We start from the raw sequence: 27555 nt of genomic DNA on the forward strand, positions 1-27555 counted from the left end.
CTGTTTTCCCTGGATCGTCGAAGGCTGAGAGGTGACCAAATAGAGGTTTACAAAATTATGAGGGGCATGGATAGGGTAAATAAGCAATGTCTTTTCCCTGTGGTCGGGGAGTCCAGAACTAGATGGCATAGGTTTAGAGTGAGAGGGGAAAGATATAAAAGAGACCCAAGGGGCAACTTTTTAACACAAAAGGTGGTACGTGTATGGAATGAGCTGCCAGAGGAAGTGGTGGAGGCTGGTACAATTGCAACATTTAAGAGGCATTTGGATGGGTATATGAATAGGAAGGGTTTGGAGGGATATGGGCCGGGTGCTGGCAGGTGGGACTAGATTGGGTTGGATATCTGGTCGGCATGGACGGGTTGGACCGAAGGGTCTGTTTCCATGCTGTACACCTCTCTGAATCCAAGAGATTGGATTTATAATCATCTAGAGAAGAATAAATTGATTAGGGTTAGTCAACACGGTTTTGTGAACATGCCTCACAAACCTTATTGAGTTTTTTGAGATGGTGACCAAACATGTCGATGAGGGTAAAGCAATTGATGTGGTTTATGTGGATTTCAGTAAGGCATTTGATAAGGTATACAGAGGCATGGGATTGAGGGTGATTTAGCTGGTTGGATCAAACATTGGCTCACTGAAAGAAGACAGAGGGTGGTGGTTGATGGGAAATGTTCATCCTGGAGTTATTATATCTTTTCCCTCTCACCCTAAAACCAATGCCGGGTAGTTCTGGACTCCCCCACACCATGGAAAAGACGTTGTTTATTTACCCTATCCCCGTCCCTCATGATCTTATAAACCTCTATGAGGTCACTCCTCAGCCTCTGACTCTTCAAGGAAAACAGCCCCAGTCTATTCCGCCTCTCCTGATAGCTCAAACCCTCCAACCCTGGCAACATTCTTGTAAATTTTTATGTGAAACTTGAGATGGTTCACATATCTTTCCAACAGGAGGGAGATCAGAAGTGCACACAAAATTCCAAAAGTGGCCTAATTAATGACCTGCCCAACTGCAACATGACCTCCCACTCCTATATTCAATGCTCTGACCAATAAAGGAAAGCATACCAAACACCTTCTTCGTTATCCTATCTACTTGGGACTTCACTTTCAAGAAATCACCATTAAGTGTATAAGTTCTGCCCTGATTTACTTTTCCAAAATGCAACACCTCGCATTTATTTAAATTAAACTCATCTGCCACTCTCAGCCCATTGGACCATTTGAACAAGATCCCATTGTACTTGGAGGTAACCATTTTTGCTGTCTACTACACCTGCAATTTTGGTGTCATCTGCACACTTACTAACTATACCTCTTATGCTCACATCCAGATCATTTATGTAAATGACAAAAAGCAATGGACCCAGTACTGATCCTTGTGGCACACCATGGGTCACAGGCCTCCAGCTTGAAAGGCAACTCTCTACCATCACCCTGTCTTCTACCTTCGAGCCAGTTCTGCATCCAATTGGCTGGTTCTCCCTGTATTCCATGAGATCTAACCTCAGTAACCAGTCTACCATGAGGAACCTTTTTGAATGCCTTACTGAAGTCCATATAAATCATGACTACCACTCTGTCCTCATCAATCCTCTTCGTTACTACTTCAAAAGTTCGTGAGACATGATTTCTCATGCATGCTGACTATCCCTAATCCATCCTTGCCTTCCAAATATATGGAAATCCTGTTCCTCAAGATTCCCTCCGACAACGGTGGGCGGCACGGTGGCACAGTGGTTAGCACTGCTGCCTCACAGCGCCAGAGATCCGGGTTCAATTCCCGCCTCAGGCGACTAACTGTGTGGAGTTTGCACGTTCTCCCCGTGTCTGCGTGGGTTTCCTCCGGGTGCTCCGGTTTCCTCCCACAGTCCAAAGATGTGCAGGTCAGGTGAATTGGCTATGCTAAATTGCCCGTAGTGTTAGGTAAGGGGTAAAGGTAGGGGTATGGGTGGGTTGCGCTTCGGCGGGGCGGTGTGGACTTGTTGGGCCGAAGGGCCTGTTTCCACACTGTAAGTAATCTAACCACCACCAATGTCAAACTCACTGGTGTTTGGTTCCCTGGCTTTTCCTGACCACCTTTCTTAAATAGTGGCACCACATTAGCTAACTTCACCTGTGACTATCGATGATACAAATATCTCAGCAAGGGACCCAGCAATCACTTCCCCAGAGTTCTAGGGTACACCTGATCAGGTCCTGGGGATTTATCCACCTTTATGTGGCTTAAGACATTGAACACCTCGCTCCACTGCAAAAGAATATTTTTCAAGATGTCCCCATCTATTTCCCCACATTGTATATTTTCCATATCCTTCTCCACAGTAAACACTGATGCAAAATACTCGTTTAGTATTTCCCCCATCTCCTGCAGCTCCACACGTAGGCTGCCTTGCTGAAATTTGAGTGGCCCTATTCTGTCCCTAGTTACCCTTTTGTCCTTAATGCATTAATAAAATCCCACTGGATTCTCCATAACCCTTTTTGCCAAAGTTAAATCATGTCCACTTTGTGCCCTCCTGATTTCCCTCTTCAGTATACTCCTTGGAAGGTGTGAGAGGCATGATTATAAACACAAGCTCAGTTTGTCAAGAACCTGAGTAACAGATATAAAGTTAATTGAAAAAGGATCAATCACAAAACAAGGAAAGATTTTTTTAAAATAAAGTACCAAGTGCTCAGAATCTGGAATACACCGCCCACGATTAAGGCAGTAGTAATTTCAACTCAGGTTTTCAAAAAAGGTTTGGGTAATTATCTAAGGAGAAAATTTTGATTCTTCCAATAACATTTTTCCCCACCTAACTTTGTATCGACAGCACACTTGGATAGATGATTCTCAATTCCCTCATCTAAATCATAGAAGTAGATGGCAAATTACTTACCCCAGGCTAGATCACTGACATCATTTAAACAGGTAGTGGACAGAACTCTGAAATATCAGGGAGTTGAGGACTATACTGAATGGCATAAAATAAATTTGATGACAGATCATCCACAACCTTCTAAAATGGCACAACAAGCTTAAGGGTCTAAAGGCTTAATTGTGTTGTTCCATATTCCTACCAGATTAATAACCAAGAGCCAAGCACTGATCCTTGCAGCAAATTAAGTAACAGCCTGCCAAGGTGACCCATTCACTTAAACTGACCCATTTGCTCCTACTGTTTCCTGTCCTTTAATCAATCTTCGATCCCTGATAACACAATTACTACTTCCAACCTGCATAAACCACTCATCTTGCAGAACAATCTTTCCTAAAGCATTTTATCAAATGCCTCTGAAAACCTAAACATAGTACAGTCAGTCATTGTTTCCCCTTTACCGACCCTAGAATTTCAACCCTGAAAAACTGCAATAGATTTAACAAACACAACTTTGACTTTATTAAACAATGCAGACTCTGACATTCCCAGGTGTTATCTGGAGATTGAGGTGCTAGTTCCTTGAATCAGCTGGTCGCAAGAGAAACCCAATGCAGTACATTCTAGTAACCCTTAAATGAAAGATCTTCAACTTCAAAAGGGCAGTAAGATCACAAATTCAACTCACCATGATTGTAATGACACCTATGTGAGAGAGGACAATGGACAGAGCTGCAGTGGTGGCTGGGAGAACTACTACGTGGCGGGTGAGCATATTCACACTAGAACTTGGTGCAATAAGTTCAAATAGATTTTTTTTAAGTAACTTGATAAAAATGACACATTTTGAGACATGAGAAATCCAGGTCAGAATGTTTAAATTGCCTATTTGTTCAGTAATATTTGCAGCATTTCCCTTGCAACTGATATCAAGTCAAGTCTTTCCATTCTTTCTTTAACAATGATTGGAGTTTTGCTACCTTCTAATCCATGGGGACCATTCCATTATGTAGGGAATTTTGAGTGGCTGCAGCAACTATGCTTATAGTCACCTCTTTTACAACAATAAGATTTGGGCCATAAGATCCAAAGAATTTGGTAGATTTTAGTCCCATTAATTTCTCCACAGTCCTTTGGAACTAATATTAATTACTTTATATGCCTTGCTTAATTACTTACATTCCTAATAGCTTTGATCAGGCCCTTGGTTCCTCTTTATTTGGTTTGGCTTTAGTGTAACAAGAGATACAAAATATTTGTTTCATGTTTTTGCCATTTCCTTATTCTCTACTGGAATTTCTCATGCCTTTATTTGCTGGACTCTCACTAAGTTGCTGTTTCACTCACCAGTAGAAATCCTTACAGCTTACATACTTCAAGGAAGGTCATTACTTAATTTTCCTCCTCTATTGATTTTTTTTTTCATTCATCCAAGCTGGTTTCTCAAAAAAAATCTCCTAGTTCTGAGGCCTCTGATTCTTCTTGAAAATATTAAAAATCTCTTTTAATCTAATACCCATCTTCAATTCCATTAGTCAGCCCGAGATGGATCACTTTTACCATGGAGATTATTATTTCTCAATGGATTTGCTGAGATTTATGACATACTTCTTGAAAGTATTCACTTTTTTTTAAAACCTACCATCATACTTTAATCAATCTTTCCAAATTAACTCAGCCCAGCTTGATCTTCATACTTACGTAATTGATTTTGTTTGAGTTTCGGACTGTAGTTTCAACTTAATTACATCACTCATGAACACAATGTAAAATTCTATTGCCTCATCATCTCCCTTCTGCAGACAATGATTTTTTTAAAATTCACATCCTAAAAAAAAGGAAGCACTGTATTAGGCTAATTCTCATTAAGTTTCAAAAGGGTGAAGAGGTAAAGATCAGTTCTTGTGATTAGGAAGTCAGTGATGTAAAGATATAAATTAAAAACTGTCACCAGGTAAATGAATGGTGGGGTTCACGGGAAATAACTTTACACAGAGAGCTATGGAGCATGGAATTCTTGTCAAAAGGAGCACCTGAGATAGTGGAAAGATTATTAAAAACATGTGAAAGACAGCAAGGTAAGTGCAATGAGCCACCTTCTGCACTGTAAAGTTCCACAGTTCAATGTGTATTTCAGCAGAATTTAGGCCACCTGAAAGTATACAATTCTACTTCATAAAAGTGGATTTCCTATGGAAGGGGCAGAGGAGTGGAGAGAGAGAAAATACAGGCAAGAGATATTACATACCTATATGGGGATGGGATCAGATTACAGAAGTAGTGGCGTTACTGTTATGGACAAGCTAAATAATTGCTCAGAACCAGCATTTTCACAGCTTCTGGATATTCTAAAACACTGACAGATTTGTCTTAAGCAGACAGAATTAAAACTGCTTTAAATCACAAAGGGTGAGAGATAGTTTAAGGAACCCTCTATAGATGCAAACTATATTTAGGATTCACAACTTAAGCATCAATAGTCGCCTCTTATCATTCTGGACTTTTTCAACTGTTCCATGCTAGTCTATTTTTTTTTAACTCTGTAACTACACTTAAAAGTACTCTGTACCTTATGGGCTGCACAGTGGTTAGCACTGCTGCCTCACAGCGCCAGAGACCTGGGTTCAATTCCCGCCTCAGGCGATTCTCTGTGTGGAGTTTGCACATTCTACCCGTGTCTGCGTGGGTTTCCACCGGTTGCTCCGGTTTCCTCCCACAGTCCAAAGATGTGCAGGTTAGGTGGATTGGCCATGCTAAATTGCCCGTTGTGTTAGGGACATTAGTTAGTGGGTCTGGGAGGGTTACTCTTCGGAAGGGGTAAACATAGGGGAATGGGTCTGGGTGGGTTGCGCTTCAGCGGGTCAGTGTGGACTTCTTGGGCCGAAGGGCCTGTTTCCACACTGTAAGTAATCTAATCTGCCTAAGATGGTGCCAGATGCAATATTACGAACTTTTCACAGCACTCATTTTGAGTTCATGTGACAAGAACTATTCCATTCTACAATTATATTTCTTCTTTATATTTTGAATGTTAATGATCACCGCCTTTTATTTAAAAACTAACTTGGAAAATAGCCACCCTATATGGTTCCTTTTTGAAAGCAAAGTGCTCCTATGGTTTATTTTACTCTGTCTTACACTCTCTCTTCTAAAGTAGAAGAGGAAATTAGGAAACACTGTGGTTAGAATATTAAACTTTGAGCATTCAAATTAAGTTCAAATGCAGTGAGGGGAGACTTTGTTTGAACTACACAGATCAATCCAACAGGCACATGCTATCCAGTTCCAGGTAGGTGAGTGGATTCTTGGCTTGAAACAGAGATCGAAAGATTTTTATTAAGCAGGGACATAAGAAATATGGCAACAAGACAGGGAAATGAGTTATGATCCAGACCAGTCATGATCTAATTCAGCTTAGTAAATTATTCTCATTCCTATTTAGTCAAGTTTCACAGGCGAGTGATGTACTCAGTGACTGATGTTATGATAGATGAGCAGTTGTGCTCTATAGCTACACTAGTGCCAACAAATCCTCATTCCTGAATCTTTTGCATCTAAAAGAAGTCCTAAATGACAGCAGCAGAACAGACTTTTTTGTTAAAAAGAGGGTCTATATAGCTTTTAAAACGTTTATTCTTTCAGGGAATGTGGATATCACGAGCAAGGTCAGCAGTTATTGTCTATCCTGAACTGCCAAGAACTGAGTGACTTGCAAGAACATTTCAGAGGGCACTTTGCAGTCTATCCCAATGCTGTGGATCTGGACTCATGTTGAGCAGAGGAGGTGAAGAGAGCAGGTTTCCTTCCTTCAAGCACATTAGTGAGAACCAGGTTTTGACAATGATGATAACTAACGTGCTTATTATTGCCAAGAATACCTTTTGATTTCAGATATTTCTACTGTACTCACTGTATACCCATGACCAAATACCTGACTAATGCCATTTACAAGTTCGCCGTTAACACCATCATAGTAGGTCAAAACTCGGATGGCGATGAAACAGACTACAGATGGGAGGTGGAAGACCTGGAAAAGTGGTGCACTGAGAACAACCTAGCTCTCAAAAACAAGGAACTCATTCTTGACTTTTGGTGGGATGTTACTCATGCCCCCCTACACATTAACATCACAGAAGTGGAACAAGTAGAGTGTGTCAAGCTCCTGGGAGTGGTCATCCACAACAAGCTTTCTTGGACTCTTCATGTGGATGCACTAGTTAACAAAGGCCCAACAACGTCTCTTCTTCCTCAGGCAGCTGAGGAAATTTGGCATGGTGGTAAATACGCTTGCCAACTTTTTATGGGTGCACCATGGAAAGCATTTGGTCTGGATGTATCACTACCTGGTATGGCAATTGTACCATTCAAGATTGGAGACAGTTACAGAGAGTGATGACCTTGGCCTGGACAATCACAAAGGCTAACCTCCCATCTATAGAATCCATCAACAGGCCCGCCAGCATTCTCAAAGATCTATCCCACTCTGGCCATGTTTTTCTTCAACTTCTACCATCAGGGAGAAGGTACAGAAGCCTGAACACACACCAGCTGGTTTTGAACAGTTTCTACCCTACTGTTGTTAGAATACTGAATGGACTCTCAAACTCTTAACATTCGCCTGTACCTGTGTTTTTTGGTTTTTGCTGTTGTTTACCTATTATTTACTATCTATTCTACTTAACTCTGTGATCTGCCTGAATTGCTTGCAAGACAAAGCTTTTCACTCTGCCTTGGGACATGAGATAATAAATTCAATTCAATTCAATGTTTAATTAATTGGATTTAAACTCAGCCAGCAACCATGATGGGATTTAAACCAGGTCAACATGTCAACTTGGACCACTCAACTAAAAACAAAATACTGTGGATTCTGGGAAATTGAAATAAAAATTACAGATGAAGAAACTCAATGCTGGCAGCAATTGTGGAGAAAGAAAGAGTTAACATTTCAAGTCTGACATGACTTTTCCTCAGTTCTGTTCTGAAGAGTCAGAGTGGACTCAAAACATTAACCTTCAGCATACCTTGCTATAATCAGTTCTGAAGAAGTCATTGGACCAGAAACGTTAACTCTGCTTTCTCTCCACACTTGCTGCCAGACCTGCTGAGTTTCAGCAGCACTTATTTTTGTTTCATCCGCCTGTATCTCTGGGCTATTAGTCCAGTGACATTACCATTACACTATTATTTATCCCTTAGAAAGTTAACTATGGCCAGCAGTAAAATATCATTGTGCCAGAAACCACCTGCACTAACATGGTACCTAAATATTAAACAAAGGCAACCCTGTGCTGTACCTGACCTCCAAACTGACAACGAAGGCAAAAATCATTACACGTGTGTCAATTCCCTTCTGCATACATGCCTTATCTTGTTCAATATTCACCAATGCAGAAAATAAGTCATTTATCACCGCACATACTCTGTGGTTTATCCATTTATACAGTGTACTTTGGAATATATTTGACCAATTTCAAACTTTGCCTTTTAGATAAAGCATTTTAAAAAGTTAGGAAAGTAAATTCAGCTGAAATCCAGCTAATATCGAAAGGGACATAAAACTGGCAAAAATAAACGAAGGCTGCATTTTATGACAAGCTGAATACTGTTTTTAAATTACAAAAGACACTAGAGAGACTTAACACGACAAATTTCATGACATAAGAATGTCCCAAATTCTCAGGTGATGTAGGAAATGGTAATTTGTACACAGCATGATCCCATGAACAGCGATGTGATAGCAAAGGACAAATACTGGACAGGCGAACCTGAAAACCTTCCCTGCACTTCTTCAAGAGAACCATATAATCTTTCTCATCCAAAGGCAAAAGAGCACTGCCTCAAAACTGAACAGGAGTCTGAACAGAGACTTAAATGGGAGCTCTCAATCTAATTTAAAGCCAAGAATGCAATATGCTGAGCCACAACCAATAATGAAGGTTGTTAAAATTACTGAATCTTAAAACAGCTTCACAAGTACAGTGCAGAGCTCAAAGTTCAGATAAGAGGTTCAAGATATTGTGGGAGAGGCTACAGGAGGATTTGAACATGAAGCTGGGAATTCTAAGTTTGAAGTATTTCCAAACCAAGACCCAATGTGCATCAGAAAGTGCATCGTCATCATTGGTGGCCCCTCGCAGATGAGGATGACTCTCTTCCACTCTCGGGGAGTACGGAGGTGACTGTACAGTCTGATGTGGTTTCAGCAGACTCCGCCACACTTGGGGGTAAGAAGTGGTTGCAGGGAGAGGTGGATGCATTGGTGTGGCAGTGCGCTCCCTATTTTCCCAAGTCTCAATGTGCTCAGCGCCTTCCTGTATGCTCCTCCTTCACTCTGGACAGTCTTGGGCCAGTGATTCCTACATTTCCCAGGAACTGAAAAACTATGCCATGTTCTTCGTGACCTGCAACACATTATCAATGAGAACCTTCCTCACACCTCCATTGCTTGCCTTTAAACAACCACCAAACCTCAAACAGATCATTGTTCATAGCAAGCTGCCCGGCTTTCAGGACAACTCCATATAACCCTGTCACGGTAGACGCTGCAAGACGTGTCAGAGTGTGGACATGGATACCACCATTACACGTGGGGACAGCTCCCACCATGTACATGGCAGGTACTCATGTGACTTAGCCAATATTGTCTCTCTTATACGTTGCAGGCAAGGATGCCCTGAGGCATGGTACACTGATGAAACCGAGCAAAGGCTACGACAATGGATGAATGGGCACCACACAACAATCAACAGACAGGAGTGTTCCATCCCTGTTGGGGAACACTTCAGCAGTCCAGGACATTCGACCTCGGACCTTCGGGTGACCATCCTCCAAGGCGGACTTCGGGACAGGCAGCAGCAAAAAGTGGCTGAGCAGAGGCTGATAGCCAAGTTCTGTACCCATAGGGAGGGCCTCAACTGGGACCTTGGGCTCATGTCACACTACAGGTGACCACCATTGCACTATACACACACACAAACACACACACGCATGCAAACACACTCACACACCCTTACAGACACACACACTCCCACACGCATCCTCTCAAATACTTATACCACTCTACACTCACGCACACACATATACACTCTCTCTCACAGACACTCACAACCCTCTACCCCAGACACACACACTCCCACATGCACCCCCTTACAGACTTAAGACACTTTACACATTTATACACTCACTCTCTCACTCACTACCCCAACCCAGACAGACACACACACAAAGACCCACATGCACACATAAAACGTTTGTGGGGTGAATTTTGACTTGCAGAGTTGCATTGTATTTCACTCAAAAACTGCTTGAATTAATGTAAAACTGTTATCTCACTTTTTAGTTTACAATCAGTCAAAACATTATGGCAAAGACAGAGAACACAGGGGGCTAACACCTTCAACATATTGTCTAGCTAACACTCATTGATACAGTTAACCGGAGAGTGCAACTTTTTTAAAAAATAGATTTTGTGATTTACACATGAAAGAAGTGAAACTATCATAGAATTGTAACAGATGAAAGCCTCAATGAACAATTAAGGTATTATTCAATGTATAATTTCAGTTACATCACACTGTAAACTTTTGCTATAAATTCTATATCTGACAATTATGCCCTCCACAACCACCTGATGAAGGAGCGGCACTCCGACACTCCGAAAGCTAATGTGCTTCCAATTAAACCTGTTGGACTATAACCTGGTGTCGTGTGATTTTTAACTTTTTACATTTCAGTAGGAATGCTGCATTTTGTCAGTGAGGCTTGAGGGTATCAATGAAGTGTTTCCTCTGTCCACCAGAGGCTCTTCGGCCATTTTGAAGCTGGAAGTAGAGCACCTCGTCGTGTCGGTCATGCAGACAACGTGCCCAGCCCACCATAGCCAATCAAGATAGTCAGTGCCTAGATGCTGGGGAAGTTGGTCTGGTCAAGGACACTAGTGTTATTATGTCTTTCTTCCCAATGGATTTGCAGGATCTTATGCAAGCAGCATTAGTGGTACGTACTGCTCCAATGCCTCGAAGTGTCTGCTGTAGACAGTCCACGTGTCAGAACCATGTGGGTGGGCAGGAACTACCACAGCCCCATATACCACGTACTTGATGTCAGATCTGATGCTGTTGTCCTCAGACACCATTTTCCACAGGCTGCTGAAGGTTGCACCAGGATACCGGAGGCAATCTCTTAGTCAATAACTGACTGGACAGTGAGATACTAGAAATGTGCTCTACGGTCTCCCATGGACCTTGACGATCAGGGGTTTGGTCTGCAATGCCGGGCCACATTAGAGGAGGACCTTCATCATACTGATGTTCAGGATGTGACCCATTCTCTCATATGGCTCCATTACGGTGATAATGGTCTGGAATTCAAGCTCTAAGTTTGCACATACGCAAGCATCATCCATCTACCGCAGCTCGATGACACTGGCTGCGGTGACTTTGGTCTTGGCTTGAAGGCAGCAGTGGTTGAGTAATTTCCCACCAGTTTTGTAGGCTAGCTTCACTCCAGTGGGGAGTTTGTCAGCGGTGAGGTGAAGCATTACAGTGAGGCAATAACACAGCCCTGCTTGACACTGGTCCAAACAGGTAATGGGTCAGTGGTGGAGCCACTTGTCATCACCATGTCAAAGTGGTGGAGCCACTTGTCATTTCCATGTCGTTATGGAGCAGGAGAAGATGGTGACAAACTTCGTGATACAGCCAAGGATGCTCTGTAATGCTTCCCAGTTGACGATGTCAAAGGAGGTCATGTACAGGTTCTTTTCTCTGCATTTCTCTTCCAACTATCTCACAGTGAAAATCATGTCACTTGTGCCCCCACATGGTTCTGCACTGTGCTTCTGGGAGGGGTTCCTCAGCTACAGGGAGATGGTTGAGGAAGACCTTGGTGATGACTTTCCCAACGATTGACAGCAGGGAGGTTCCCCTGTACTTACTTTTTTTGAAAATGCTCATGATTGTGCTATCTCAGAGCTCTCCCAGAATGCTCTCTGCCTTCTGGATAAGGCAGACAAAGGCGCGTAGCTACAGTAGGAGCTTTTTGCTTCAGGAAGCAGAGGGATGAAGAGGATGTCATCCAAAGAGCTCAGCTCAGCTCAGGATCAAATACAACAGCCTGGGTTCAGCTGATACTGCAGTAAGTTTTGTCTTACTTTAATCTCCAGCACCCTTTAGTTTGATCATTCTTCCACTTGGAGAGGAACCAGCAGAGAGAAAGGATTTTAACAAAGGCCCTGTGTTTCCCTCTCCAGAGCAGAGTGACATAGATTCATCCAGGGCACAGAAGGTGGCCATTTAGGCCATCAAGTCCATACCAGCTCTCCGTGAAGCAGTTAGTCCCATTCCCCTCTTCTACCCTCAGAGTTCTACAAGTTTATTTCCTTTAACTGTCCATTCAAGTTTCTTTTTGAAATCAGTGACCACCTCCATTTCCACTATCCTCGAGTTCCAAGTTATTACTGTGTAAAATAGTTCTTCCTCATCCCTGTGCAGCTCTTGCCCAAATTTTTGTTGTAAACGTAGCAATTTTTCCTTGTTTACGTCCAAACCTGTCATAACCTTACACAACTTCTTCAAACTTCCCCTATGCCAAGGAGAACAGCTTTTCCAATGGGAGTCCCCGAGTTGCGAACAGATTTTATTCCCAAATCAATTAGTACGCAAGTTGGAACACAATGCAGGAAATATTAAATAGCCATTCCTAAGTACAGGAAATGTTCATATGCTGAGTCTTTAAAATTACACGGTTGTATGGGACTGCGTTCATAAGTAACAGAGCTTGCAAGTCCAATATTTCTCATTTGGGAAACAATTGTGTAGCTCATATTCCACACCTATGGAACCACTCTGGTAGATCTCCTCTGCACCCTTATAAGGACCCTCTTATCTTTCCTAAACGAAAGTGCCCATAACTGAATGCATATAAACACATCATCAAATAGAATCCCTACTGTGTGGAAACACACCCTTCAGCCCAAGTCCACACCAACCATCTGAAGAGCAACCCACCCTGTATTTACCCCTGACTAATGCAGCTAAGCTACACATCCCTCAATTTAGCATGGCCAATTCACCTAACTTTCACATCTTTGGACTGTGGGAAGAAACCAGAGCACCCAGAGGAAACCCACGCAGACATGAGGAGAATGTGCAAATTCTACACAAACGGTTGCCCAAGGTTGGAATTGAACCTGGGTCCCTGGTGCTGTGAGGCAGCAGTGCTAACCACGGAGCCACAGTACTGCCACATTTGAAACAGGTAACTGGACAATTTTATCCCTCAAGATTGCGACAACATTCAATACGATTATGGCTGATCTGCTTTTATTTTGAATTTGCATTTACTCCTCATAACTTTTGATCCTTTTCCCTAAAAATGATCGAGCAACCACAGCCTTCTGAAGCAGAGTTCTGAAGTCTCACAATCCTCAGAAAACATTTCTCATATTTGTCTTGAAAAAAAACCCAACCCTTAATTTTAAAACAGTGCCCCGAGCACTGGACTGCCTCATAGGATGAAACATTCTTTCCACATCCATCTTGTCAGACCTGTTCACGATCTAACACAAGAGAAAGTGAGGACTGCGGATGCTGGAGACCAGAGTCGAGAGTATGGTGCTGGAAAAGCACAGCAGGTCCAGCAGCATCCGAGGAGCAGGAGAGTCAACGTTTCGGGCATAAGCCCTTCATCAGGAATCCTGAAGAAGGGCTTATGCCCAAAATGTCCATTTTCCTGCTCACTGGATGCCACCTGACCTGCTGTGCTTTTCTAGCACCACATTCTCAACCAAGATCAAACACAGTATAATCAAGGCACCCCTCCCCTAAGCAACAGAGAAAGCCAGCCCAATCTGTTCAATGTCAACTTATAAAAGACATATTTGTTGCAGGTAACAATGCAGTACCGCTCGTCTGAACCACCTCCAATGACCTAACATCCTTCCCTAAACGAGGAGACCAAAACTGCGCACAGTTCTCTAGTTCTGCAGTTGAGGCCGAACCAGAGTTTGATAGCCTCTGCTGGAAACATACACACGTATGAATATACATGTGAACATATAGAAGACAACACTGTCAAATAATCTTTTTGGCAACATATGGGAAAGATGTAGCCCGAGAATACGAATCCAAAAACACATTAGCAACTACCTGCATTTGTATATATTCAGCAGCCTCTTGAGTAAATTGCTGGGGTCACCAAGTGACCATGCAATCAGAACCTAGGACTCAGCTGCCAACTTTAGAAATAAACTGCTCTTCTGCACCGCCACCAAACAAAGGTGAATGAACCCAGCATGGCAGATACAGGTCTGAGCAACCAAAAACACTTATTGAAGGGGAAAAACTGTCCCTTTTTGTGAGAAAAACAAACAGGGAGTGATATTTTATTGGGTTGACTGAGGCAGCATTTTCAAACACAGGTCACCCATCCTTTCATTTCTTTGTTTAACCCAATACCACTCCCTTTGCCTTTTGTACCATGAAACCTTTTTGTCATTTATTCTCTCTTGCCCTCTACTCTCAGTCCTCTCTTGTTCCTTCCACCTTGCTTTAAAACCAATCACATTTCTCCATCCTCAGTTCCAAAGGTTCATCCACCTGAACTGTTAACCTAGTTTATCTCACCAGAGACTGCCAGATCTGCTGAGTATTTCAAGCATTTGCTGCTTTTACTTAAGAGTAATAGACATGTACAGCACGGAAACAGACCCTTCAGTCCAACTCGTCCACGTCAACCAGACATCCGAAATTAATCTAGTCTCCATTTGCCAGCACTTGATCCATATCTCTCCAAACCCTTCCTGTTCATATACCCATCCAGATGCCTTTTAAATGTTGTAATTGTACCAGCCTCCACCACTTCCTCTGGCAGCTCATTCCAAACATACATCACCCAGTGTTTGAAAAAGTTGTCCCTTAAGTCCCTTTTAAATCTTTTCCCTTTCACACTTAACTTACACCCTCTAGTTTTGGACTCTCCTACCCCGGTTTATGATCCTGTCTATTCACCCTTTCTATGCCCGCGATTTTATAAATCTCAATAAAGTTAGTTATTTTCAGCCTCCAACGCTCAGGGGAAAATAGCCCAAACCTATTAAGCCTCTCCCTACAGCTCAATCCCTCCAACACTTCAGAACTCTGCTTCAGAAAACTGGAGGGGGAATGGAGGGGAGGAGGAATGAAGGAGTGGGGGGTTAAGAAGGGTGGTGAAGGGATGAGTGAAGGGGGGTGGGGGGGGGGGATGAGTGAAGGGGGGTGGGGGGGGGGGATGAGTGAAGGGGGGTGGGGGGGGGGAGATGAGTGAAGGGGGGTGGGGGGGGGATGAGTGAAGGGGGGTGGGGGGGGGATGAGTGAAGGGGGGTGGGGGGGGATGAGTGAAGGGGGTGGGGGGGGGGATGAGTGAAGGGGGGGTGGGGGGAGATGAGTGAAGGGGGGGTGGGGGGAGATGAGTGAAGGGGGGGTGGGGGGAGATGAGTGAAGGGGGGGTGGGGGGGGATGAGTGAAGGGGGGTGGGGGGGGATGAGTGAAGGGGGGTGGGGGGGGAATGAGTGAAGGGGGGTGGGGGGGGAATGAGTGAAGGGGGGTGGGGGGGGATGAGTGAAGGGGGGTGGGGGGGGATGAGTGAAGGGGGGTGGGGGGGGGATGAGTGAAGGGGGGTGGGGGGGGAATGAGTGAAGGGGGGTGGGGGGGGATGAGTGAAGGGGGGTGGGGGGGGATGAGTGAAGGGGGGTGGGGGGGGGATGAGTGAAGGGGGGTGGGGGTTGTGGGGGGGTGAAGGAGTGAAGTGGGGGTTGGAGGGGGTGTGGGGGTGTGTGTGAGGGGGGGTGTGTGTGTGAGGGGGGGGTGTGAGGGGGGGTGTGTGAGGGGGGGTGTGTGAGGGGGGGTGTGTGAGGGGGGGTGTGTGAGGGGGGGGTGTGTGTGAGGGGGGGTGTGTGTGTGAGGGGGGGGTGTGTGTGAGGGGGGGTGTGTGTGTGAGGGGGGGTGTGTGTGTGAGGGGGGGGGTGTGAGGGGGGGGGGGGTGTGTGAGGGGGGGTGTGTGTGAGGGGGGGGGTGTGAGGGGGGGTGTGTGTGTGAGGGGGGGGTGTGTGTGTGAGGGGGGGGTGTGTGTGTGAGGGGGGGTGTGTGAGGGGGGGTGTGTGTGTGAGGGGGGGTGTGTGAGGGGGGGTGTGTGTGTGAGGGGGGGGTGTGTGTGTGAGGGGGGGGTGTGTGTGAGGGGGGGGGTGTGAGGGGGGGTGTGTGTGTGAGGGGGGGGTGTGTGTGAGGGGGGGTGTGTGTGTGAGGGGGGGGTGTGTGTGAGGGGGGGGGTGTGAGGGGGGGGTGTGTGTGAGGGGGGGGTGTGTGTGAGGGGGGGTGTGTGTGTGAGGGGGGGTGTGTGTGTGAGGGGGGGTGTGTGAGGGGGGGGTGTGTGTGAGGGGGGGGTGTGTGTGAGGGGGGGGGTGTGTGTGAGGGGGGGTGTGTGTGTGAGGGGGTGTGTGTGAGGGGGGGGTGTGTGTGTGAGGGGGGGTGTGAGGGGTGGGGGGAGTTGGAGAGGGGGGGGGAGTTGGAGAGGGGGGGGGAGTTGGAGAGGGGGGGGGAGTTGGAGAGGGGGGGGGGAGGGGGGAGTTGGAGAGGGGGGGGGAGTTGGAGAGGGGGGGGGGGAGGGGGGAGTTGGAGAGGGGGGGGGGGGGGGGAGTGATCAGAGTTCCCCACCCCCACCCCTCACTTACCCAGCTCGGATTTGCCGTACTTGTGGCCGGCCACCTGGTGGCTGAGGGGGGTGCAGCCGTTCGGGAAGCGGTGTAGCCCGAGGCCGAGGCCGAGGCCGAGCCCAAGGCCCAGGCTGGAGGCCGGCCCGGCTGAGCTCAGGCCGCTCTCCATTGCCCTGAGTGGCCGTGCTCCTAACCGCCCACAGCCCCCCCGCCGCCTCTCCCTCTCCCGGTGCCGCTCTCGCTCCTGGTCCCGCTCCGCCGCCGCCGCCGCTTCAAATCCATCGAGAGGCTTCGGGAGCGCGAGCTTCCCCCCGCCCCCTGACTCCCGCCTCCCTCTCCCCCCACCCCCCACACACACAGACACAGAGAGACAGAGAGCAGCCGGTCCGCCCCGACACTCCGCTTCCGTGTCTCACACAACCCGGAACTGACGGCACCGCGCACGGAACAGCTCCGGGAACAGGGGGATAGAGCAATGCAGCAGGGTCCGGGGGGAGATAGAGCAATGCAGCAGGGTCGGGCGGGGTAGGGTAGGGATAGAGCAATGCAGCAGGGTCCGGGGGGAGATAGAGCAATGCAGCAGGGTCGGGCGGGGTAGGGTAGGGATAGAGCAATGCAGCAGGGTCCGGGGGGAGATAGAGCAATGCAGCAGGGTCGGGCGGGGTAGGGTAGGGATAGAGCAATGCAGCAGGGTCCGGGGGTGGGGAGGGGAGGGGAGGGATAGAGCAATGCAGCAGGGTCCGGGGGTGGGGAGGGGAGGGGAGGGATAGAGCAATGCAGCAGGATCCGGGGAGGGGGGAGGGATAGAGTAATGCAACGGGGTTGGGGGGGGGGGGGTGGAATAAAGCAATACAGCAGGGTCTGGGGGGTAGAGCAATGCAGCAGGGCCGACGGGAGATGGTGATATGACAATGCAGCAGGTTTAGAAGATTACGCAGGTGATAGAGCAATGCAGCAGGTCCGGGGAGGAGAGGATTGAGTAATGCAGCAAATCCGCCCGGGGGGGGAGGGGGTGGTGCTGGGGAATACAGTAATCTAGGGGGTTGGGGGGATTCCATAATGCCAACTAGGAGAAGGTGAGGACTGCAGATGCTGGAGATCAGAGCTGAAAAATGTGTTGCTGGAAAATCACAGGAGGTCAGGCAGCATCAAAGGAGCAGGAGAATCGACGTTTCGGGCATAAAAGATTCCTGAAGAAGGGCTCATGCCCGAAACGTCGATTCTCCTGCTCCTTGGATGCTGCCTGACCTCCTGTGATTTTCCAGCAACACATTTTTTCAGCTCGGAATACGATAATGCAGCAAGTTCAGAGGATACGCTGGGGTCCAGCGATATAAGAAATTGGGGGAAATAGATCAATGCAGAATGTCCGGATAGAGTAATAAGGGTCCACAGGCGATAGAGCAATTCAAGATGTGCATGGAGTGTAGACATGTCAGTGCGACTTAGCACAGAAGTCACCTTGGTCAGGAGCGTTTGCAATTTGTTGAGTGAGGAAGTTAAGAATGGAAACTCGGGCGCTTTGGGTTTTTTTCACCCTCTGACAATTGGTTCCTTCTCCACGATGTGGGAAGCCGGTGAGTATCTGGTAAGTGGTTAAGCTCTACTCTATTCTTAAAGTTTAAAATAGAACAGGAACTGGTTGCAGGCTAATTAAAATATGTGTCACAAATTGAATATTTAAGTAGTTAATTTAAGGCAGCATACTAAGGATGGTAGGGCAGGTGATGTAGCATCTTACTGCTCCTGATTACCAATACGACCCAGGGGAAAGACATCTTCAGACGTTATAACTCAAACAACTTAACTTGAGCAGTTTTGGCTCAGAATTTAGGAACCAGAGGACAAACTACAGAGAGTGCAACACATCAGGAAGGGGGGGAGATAGACACTATTCTGTACAAGGTAAATACAATGACTGCAGATGCTGAAAATCAAATACTGGATTAGTGGTGCTGGAAGAGCACAGCAGTTCAGGCTCGTTGGATGCTGCCTGAACTGCCGTGCTCTTCCAGCACCACTAATCCAGTACTATTCTGTACAGTCAACAGCATAAGTCAGAGTAGTATAGATTGTCAGCTGAGGAAATCTAAACCGAAACTGGGAGGGGAAGAATCCAGTTGGTGTGGCCAACATATGATTTGGTTCAATAAGGAAAGAGATTCCACTTGGACAGTACAGAAGACAAGGCACCAAATTTAAAAACAGCACCTGCCTATGATCTGAACCAAATATTGTAGCTCGTGAGGCTGTGAGGAATGTAGGGGCTGCACTTATTGGTTCAGTCTGCACTCAAAAGAGGATCAAAAACTTTTGTAAGTATATGACAAGGATGAGTAGCTAGAGAGAATGTTGGCCCTTTAGAGGACAAGACCGGGAAGTTGACTGGGAACACAAAAGACAAATCGATATTTTGCCCCAGTTTTCATTGTGGAGGGCACTGAAACCATCCCAACAGCAACAGATAATGCAAAGATGTTAGAAAAGGAGGCACAAAACCAAACGCTATCATTAGAGAAAAGGTACTGAGCAAATTATTGGGACCGAAGGCAAACAAGTCCCCATGGCTGATTGGCCAACATCCTAGGGTCTTAAAGGAAATGGCAGAGAGATAGTGGACACGTTGATTATAATATTACAAAATGTCTTGGATTCTGGAAAGTTCCAGTGGATTGGAAAAATGCTAATCTAATGTCCTTATTCAAAAAAAAGGGAATGGTGAAGGTAGGAAACTCTCAACCAATTAGTTTAACATCTGACGTAACAAGACATTTGGCAAGTCAAAACGCAATCTATCAGAGTCAACATGGTTTTATGAACAGTAAATTGTGTTTTACTGATTTCCTAAAGCTCTTCAAAGATGTAACAAGCAAAGCGGATAATGAGGTTCCTGTAGAAGTTGTGTATATGAACTTCCAGATGCATCTGATTAAGGTATTACATTAAAAAGTTAACATGCAAGTTAAGATCACAATGAAGATCAGTGGATTTAAAACATTAACTTTGTTTTTCTTTCTGTAGATGCTGGTATACCTGCTGTGTTTCTCAGCACTCTGCTTTTGTTAGGTATATTGATCGGAGTAATACATTGACTTGGACAGAGGATTAAAAATGTGTTGCTGGAAAAGCGCAGCAGGTCAGGCAGCATCAAAGGAGAAGGAGAATCGACGTTTCGGGCATAAGCCCTTCTTCAGGAATGAGGAGGGTGTGCCAAGCAGGCTAAGATAAAAGGTAGGGAGGGGGGACTTGGGGGAGGGGCATTGGGAATACGATAGGTGGAAGGAGGTTAAGGTGAGGGTGATAGGCCGGGGACGGGGTGGGGGCGGAGAGGTCGGGAAGAAGATTGCAGGTCAAGATGGCGGTGCTGAGTCTGAGGGTTGGGACTGAGCAAAGGTGGGGGGAGGGGAAATGAAGAAGCTGGAGAAATTTGCATTCATCCCTTGTGGTTGGAGGGTTCCTAGGCGGAAGATGAGCCGCTCTTCCTCCAGGCGTCGTGTTGCCATGGTCTGGTGATGGAGGAGGCCAAGGACCTACATGTCCTTGGCGGAGTGGGAGGGGGAGTTAAAGTGTTCAGCCACGGGGCAGTTGGGTTGGTTGGTGCGGGTGTCCCAGAGGTGTTCTCTGAAACGTTCCGCAAGTAGGTGGCCTGTCTCCCAAATGGAGAGGAGGCCACATTGGGTGCAGCGGATGCAGTAAATGATGTGTGTGGAGGTGCAGGTGAATATCTGATGGATATTGAAGGATCCCTTGGGGCCTTGGAGAAAAGTGAGGGGGGAGGTGTGACGCAAGTTTTGCATTTCTTGCGGTTGCAGGGGAAGGTGCCGGGAGTGGAGGTTGGGTTGGTGGGGGGTGTGGATCTGACGAGGGAGTTGCGGAGGGAGTGGTCTTTCCGGAACACTGATAGGGGAGGGGAGGGAAATATATCCTTGGTGGTGGGGTCTGTTTGGAGGTGGCGTAAATGACGAAGGATGATCCAATGTATCTGGAGGTTGGTGGGGTGGTAGGTGAGGACTAGTGGGGTTCTGTCCTGGTGGCGATTGGAGGGGTGGGGTTCAAGGGCGGAGGAGCGGGAAGTGGAGGCGATGTGGTGGAGAGCATCGTCAACCAAGACTGAGGGGAAATTGGACAGAGGATTGGCTAACATACAGAAAGCACTGAGTTGGGATAACTGGATCTTTTTGCTGTTAGAAAGCTATAACTACAGAGTGCCTCAGGATTCATACCTCAGACTCCAAATATTTACAGTATATATTAATAACATGAATGCAGGGATCATATCCAGCATAGCCAAATTTACAGATTAGACTAAGATAGGTAGGACATAAAGTTGCAAAAATGCAATAAGACATTTACAATGGATATGGATAGGTGAATAGGCCAAAATTCAGCTCATGGAGTTTAATGTGGAATGGTGGAGGCTGGTACAATACAGCATTTAAAAAGCATCTGGTGGATATAGGGTTTAGAGGGATATGGGCCAAGTGCTAGCAACTGGGACTAGATTACGTTTCGATATCTGGTCAGCATGGATGAGTTGGACTGAAGGGTCTGTTTCCGTGCTGTATATCTCTATGGCTCTAAATGTCCAGTTATCTATTTTGGATAGAAGAATAGAAATGCAACTTACTATCTAAATGAAGAGAAACTTGAAAATGCTTCTGTGAGAGGCATCTGGGTGTCCTTGTGCATGCATTGCAGAAAGCTAGAATGGAGGTTACAGCAGGAAGGAAGAGGAAATTGAATTTTTTAGTAGTTATTGCTAAAGGAATAGAATGTAGAAGTAGGGAAGTTTTGCTGCAACTATACAAGGCATTGGTGAGCTGCCGTCTGGAGTACTGCATATGGTTTTGGTTCCCTTACTTGAGGAAGGATGTAGTAGAATAGGAGGCAGTTTAGAGCAATTTAACTAGATTTAATTCCAGAGATGAAAAGCTTATTTTATGAGGGGAGATTGAGCAGTTTAGGCCGATGCTGAGTGGAGTTCAGAAGAATTAGAGGAGATCTGATTGAGATATGTAAGATACAAAAGGAGTTTCACAAAGTAGACATAGTGTGGATGTTGGACAATCTAGTATGAGAGGTCATAGATTTAGACTAAGGGTGGCAAATTTAATACAGAGAACAGGCGGAATTACTTCTCCCAAGGGTCATGAATCTGTGAAATTTGCTACCCTAGAATATGGTAGTCACTGGGATACAGAATAAATTTAGATTTTAATTTTATTGTCATGTGTACTTAAGGGGTGCAAGTGTATAATGTCACCACCCATGACACCATCTTTCACGCAAAATACCTGTACACAAAGTCATAGTTACAGAACTAAAAGAATACAGAAACAAGATAAAAAGTATAGCACTTCAGTCTTCTTAGTACAAAAGTGAAAAAAAAAGAAACAAAGTTAAAAGGTCAACTATTACAGTTCATTCTTAAGCTGTGGTTCTGTAGATACTCCAAGCTAGTCTTTCCCCTGTGCTGGGCTAAGACTAGCCTGTGCTTGCCAGCCACCTTTTCCATTGACCAGCGTTGCTGACCTCCATTGGCCACACCAAGCTTCACCGTCACTCACAAGGCTTCGGCCCCAACCGCTGCTTCAATGCTGCCGTTCTTAGCGACTGACTGCTCTTGCCTCATCGCTGACCACTGTCACCATCCTTCGCTGCTGCTGTCACTATCCGGGCTCGTGCTGGGCTCCAACCACTCCCATGCTCCATTGCTGCATGAACCGCCTCACTGCAGAGTCCTGCTCTGATACTGCTCTGGACATCGATCAAGCTGTGAGGCCATCAATCATGACCAGCCACCTTGTGGCTGACCATCAAATTCCCCCAGTGGCTGCCATTGCCACCTCCACAGCCAAGTTCTACAGACTAAAGGATGAAAAGAAAGAAAGAGTAAAAGCAAGAAGAGAAGAAAGAAAAGTGGTCAGAATGGATGGGCTCTTGTGAAGAGCCCTACTCTATCGCCATCTTGACCATGGAGGAGTCATTTAAGGAGGAGATATATTTTTATTCAGTAATGGACTAAATAATTAGAGGCAGCAGGTTGTGCTTTATGTTTTCACACTGAAGGTTTGGAATTTTTGGGGGGACTTAGGAAAACGCACATGGCTTGAAAAAACTTACTATTTTTAGTTTGAGACACATAGCAAAAATCTTGGCAATAGCTTGATATGTAAAACAGTTGCTCCTGAGAAAGAGAGATAACCTCAATGTAAGTTCAAAAGTTCCAGACCAGAATTGTTTGGTTAAATCCCTGAAGTGGTTACTTGAAACTTTGGAAGTCTAAGCTCAGTTGTATGAAGGCTGCTGAAAGAGGCTGTCAGAATCTCAAGATGGGGAACTGAAGCCAAATATTAATCAAGCTGTATACAAATAAAAGAGAAGGAAGTTCTCTCTAGTGTAAGTACTGTTAAAGAGAATTGGTGGGATGAATGGGATTGTATTTGACTGGGTGTTCCAAAAAGTTCAATTTTGTTATGTGTAATTGCTTTCATTTAATGTATTTTATCTTAACTTTATTTCATTTTGCATAATAAACTTTTGTTTCATTGTTTAATCCAAATCTGAAACTTTGCATGTTTGTGTTTCAGTGAAAGACAACCTCGTTAACACACAAAAATTATGTTCTATCAAGCCAGATTTCTGGCTGGGATCTGACTTGTCCAGTAATAGCATCAGCTGGGGTCATAACCAAAGAATATACATAAATGCGTCTTTTTCTGGTCGACAGGATATGATGAGTGGAGTACGCGGGGGTCTCTGATTGGGCTGAACTTTTCCTGATTTATGTCAGCGACTTAAATGAGGGAGGAAAGGCGTGTTGACAGAATTCACAGATGACACCATGATATGTAGGAAATTGTGATGTGAAGGGGACTTTAGGAGGATGCAGGCAGTTATAGATAGGTTATAAATGGACAGTAATCTGGCAGGTGGAGGATAATATGGGAAAATATGAAGTTGTTCCCTTCAGCAGGAAGAATGAAAATGCAAAGTATTTCCTAAATGGACAATGACTGCAGAATTCCAAGGTGCAGAGGAATCTTGGTGTTCCAATGGATGAGTCACAAGATGCGGCCCCAACAACTAATCAAGAAGACCAATGGAATGGTATCTTTATTTGCGAGAGGAATCGATCATAACAGTGAGGATGTTATGCTTCACTTTTACGTTGGACATTTGTGAGATTCACTGTGTGCAGTTTTGGTCTGTTGATATATGGTGGCATGTCAGTGGAGGTTCGCAAGGTTGATACCTTGAATGAGCAAATTCTTCTGTGAAAAGGTTGAACACTGGAGTTGAGAAACATGAGGGGTGACCTGATTTGAAATGTATAAGATCCTGGTGGATTTGATAAGGTGAATATGGAAGAGACTTCCATAGGGGATAGAGTAATGAAGCATTTAGAGGGAGGGACAACAATGAAGCATGTATAGCAATACTTCCCAAACATTTTCTCACAGTGATCCCATTTTGGGGCTTGACAATAGCAATGACAGCAGCGCAGGGGAACAGGCCAGGGATCTGTGGGAATGAGCGACCTCTGTGATCTGATGGTGGTGAGCAACCGAAGAGATCAGGATAGGGAAGAGATCTGTGGGGTGGGGTGGGAGTTTGCAGAATTTTTTTTGCCTCCTTCTCCACAGGTCATTCAGGTCTCAAAGTTCAGGCAGTTAGGTCAAGCTCATCACGCTGATGATATAAAGGAGCCACCGTGAACTTCGTGCTTCCACACCTTCCAGGTAAAGCAGCACATTACTTGCACTTCTCTCAATCTGGTCTACTGTATCTGCTGCTCACAATGTGGTCTCCTTTACACTGGGGAAATGAGGCACAGACCACTTCGCAGAACCCTTAACCTCTGCCTGCAAAAAAGAAAATTTGAAAGGGTTCGGAAAAGATTTACAAGGATGTTGCCAGGGTTGGAGGGTTTGTGCTATGAGGAGAGGTTGGATAGGCTGGGTCTGTTTTCCCTGGAGCGTCAGAGGCTGAGGGTTGACCTTCTCGTGGTTTGTAAAACCATGACAGTCATAGATAGGGTAAATAGACAATGTCTTTTCCCTAGGGTAGGGGAATCTAAAACTAGAGGGCATAGGTTTAGGGTGAAAGGGGAAAGATTTAAAAGGGAGCTAAGGGGCAACTATTTCAGGCAGAGGGTGGTGCGTGTATAGAATGAGCTGCCAGAGGAAGTGGTGGAAGCTGATACAATTACAACATTTAAAAAGACTCTGGATAGGTGTATGAATAGGGAGGGTTGGGAGGAATATGGGCCAAATGTTGACAAATGGAACTAGATGAATTTAGGATATGTGATCGGCATGGACGAGTTGGACTGAAGGGTCTATTTCAATGCTATACATCTCTATGACTGTGTAACTATTGCCTCTCTCTTGACCTCGGACATCATAAAATACTCACTAACACAAGACAGGAGAGTGCTGGGATCATACATTGCTTCTCTGTGGCCAACTGCCTGAGAACTCTTTGCACTTTAGGTTTCCTGCTGAAGTAACACCAACTTGGGAGCGGAGAGCCAGCTATACTTAGTTTGGGTTGGGCTGGTTGAACAGAATAAGGGTGAAAAGAGGGGAGACTGGGATTTGGAACAAGCAGTAAGGAAATTTCTGCCTAGTGCAAGCTGAAGAACCAGAAGATGTAAAACTGCAGAATCACAAATGTCAGAATGGGAAAAAAAGTGTGACAAGTTTATAAAGACTGAAATAATTATAGTTGCTAATGTTGGAATTCCAATGGGCAGAGTTAGCACAAAAATATGTAAACAGGAAGAATTCTGAAATCGCAGAGAGGATAAGAGTCCTTAAGGTAGAGAAAATATTTCCTACTCTGATCTTATGGAATACCAACATCCAAAAGAATGATTTCCATGCTTTATGTGTTGGACCATCTTTATTTTTTTTTTGCAGCTTGCTGTAATTAAGCCTTTCAAATCAAAAAGAAAGTCTTGTGCAGTAATTGTAGATGTTTGAAGTATGACAAGACGTTTAAGTTTGACAGGGTCCACTTCTTTTTGTTGAGAATTATAACCTCAGATATATTGTGGCTTTGAACATGTCAGCTGAAAAATGCTTGTTGATCTTTCCTGTTTTTACATAGTTAACTTTTCCAATCAAGTTTCTGCCTAGCCATAATTCAGAAGGGGCACTAATTAATTATTAAAAATGACGTTGATCGTAGCAATAATGGTGCATCTTCCTTCCTTCTTCTTTTCAATGGCTTTTGAAAGAGTCACCCATTTGTTTGCAGTTTATGTATATGGACCTTTCTTGTTCCTGCTGTTTCCTAGTCTATCATAATCATACTATCCCCGGCGTTTCTCAGAAACTGAGGGATTTTTTTCTTAACAACATCACCTGATGACACCCAGCTCTACCTTTCCACCACCTCTCTTCATTCTTCTATTGCCTCTGTGCTGTTAGATATCTGACTCTATATCATGGATAGCATGCAACTTTTAACACCTATCTATGTCCCTATTCTCACCACCTACAGATTTTGATTTAATTTTTCCTCTACTTTTAAGTAGAGGCTGGAGTTTCCTTCACTGTGTGTGTTTGGAAGTTCTGACCTTACAAGGACCACGTTAAGACTGTGGTAAAGGTAAACCAAAAGTAAGGTTTATTTTCACACACTGTAAGACAACACTTAACAAACATACTGCAGTAGGCGGTAATGTGGGGGTTTAGGAAAAAAAAGCGCATGTCAGATGAAAAAATAAACAGGAGTCTCCGGAGGTTCTGTTCACTCTGAGCTGACTCTGAGGGGGCTGGATTTGTGTCAAGGTGGGTAGGGGTGGGCTGCCTTAGAGTGGCCGGAAGGTGGGAGGGACGGGGGTTTGCTGGTTCTGTATTGTCTGCACTCTTTTTATGTAACTGGATTGTCTTGCATATAAAGGTCATTGTTGCAGTCTTTTTATATTTGAAACTGGGATTCGTGGTTTGTCCTCAATTCCCTGTAAACTGGTTGAATGGTAGGGCTTGGGGCCTAGCTTTGCTGCTCCTCTCCCTTGTAAAATTGCTGTTGTATACAGCTGTAAATGTTAACCGTTCTTTTGTAAATTGTTTTGTAATTTGTTTAATAAAATATTATAAACAGGAGTCTGAGGTTCTGTTCACTCTGAGCTGACTCTGAGGGGGCTGGATTTGTGTCAAGGACTCTGCATTCATTGTCAGGGAGGGGACTGACTCTGAGCTGGCTGCCCACATCCAATGTGTACTGATACTGTTGGTTTCTGTTTGTTTTTGGAGGAAACCTGATTCCTAAACTGGCTGAATTATATAGCCAGTTTGTTAACTGGTATTCCTTTTGTATTGAGGACTGATTTCTAAACTGGCTGATTTAAAGTATCACTGTTACAGGTGTATTTCAGTTCACATTAGGGAACTGTTGTCTCACTGGGTGGTTACAGCCTGTGTCTTTGTCTTTTTCTCAAAGTAAAAGAGAAATGTTGATTTTGTGGTAGGGCTTAGGCCTTGCATCTTAGTTTTTTTTTAATGTGTTTTCACTTTTTGGTGTTTGGATTAAGTCCCTGTGAGAAAATGAACCTTTCCAAATGAGCTGTTCCTGTATGGGTAGGCCTGGCCCTTTGGGGGTGACTAGGCCTTTGTAAAGACTAAACAACTGTGGATGTGCTGAGAGGTGAGCAATTGCTGCATTCTGGAATGGACCTTGCCTTTGGGAGTGGACTCTGCTTTCGGGAGTGGACCAAATCCCTGTGAGTTAACTGCAGCTTCACAATGTACTGTGTTCCTGTGAGTGGGCCTAGTTCTCTATGGCTGGACCAGACCGCTAAGGAAACTGAACACCTGTGTGCATGCTGCGGGATGTGCATTTGCTGCCTATTGAAGTGGACTCTGCCTTTGGGCATGGACTCTGCCTTGGTACTGGAAACTGTGAAGTGAGGATTTTATGAATTCTGTTAATGTATGAGGGTTTTATAATTGATTGATTGATTGTGTTTGAGTGCAGGCCAGAGTG

The 27555-nt window shown here is 45.1% G+C and overlaps 1 protein-coding gene across 1 annotated transcript in view; it reads right to left on the reverse strand.

Moving 5' to 3' along the window:
• Positions 1 to 16835, reverse strand: part of ipmkb (inositol polyphosphate multikinase b) — a 109142-nt gene extending 92307 nt beyond the window's left edge. Inside the window, exon 1 of the mRNA XM_072557868.1 lies at positions 16579 to 16835. Within this exon, the coding sequence (XP_072413969.1) occupies positions 16579 to 16729 (151 nt within the window). The 5' untranslated portion in view covers positions 16730 to 16835. The remainder of the gene's footprint in view (positions 1 to 16578) is intronic.
• Positions 16836 to 27555: the final 10720 nt, after the last annotated feature.

Source organism: Chiloscyllium punctatum, chromosome 38, assembly GCF_047496795.1.
Source record: "Chiloscyllium punctatum isolate Juve2018m chromosome 38, sChiPun1.3, whole genome shotgun sequence".
In the NCBI taxonomy this organism is placed as follows: Eukaryota; Metazoa; Chordata; class Chondrichthyes; order Orectolobiformes; family Hemiscylliidae; genus Chiloscyllium; species Chiloscyllium punctatum.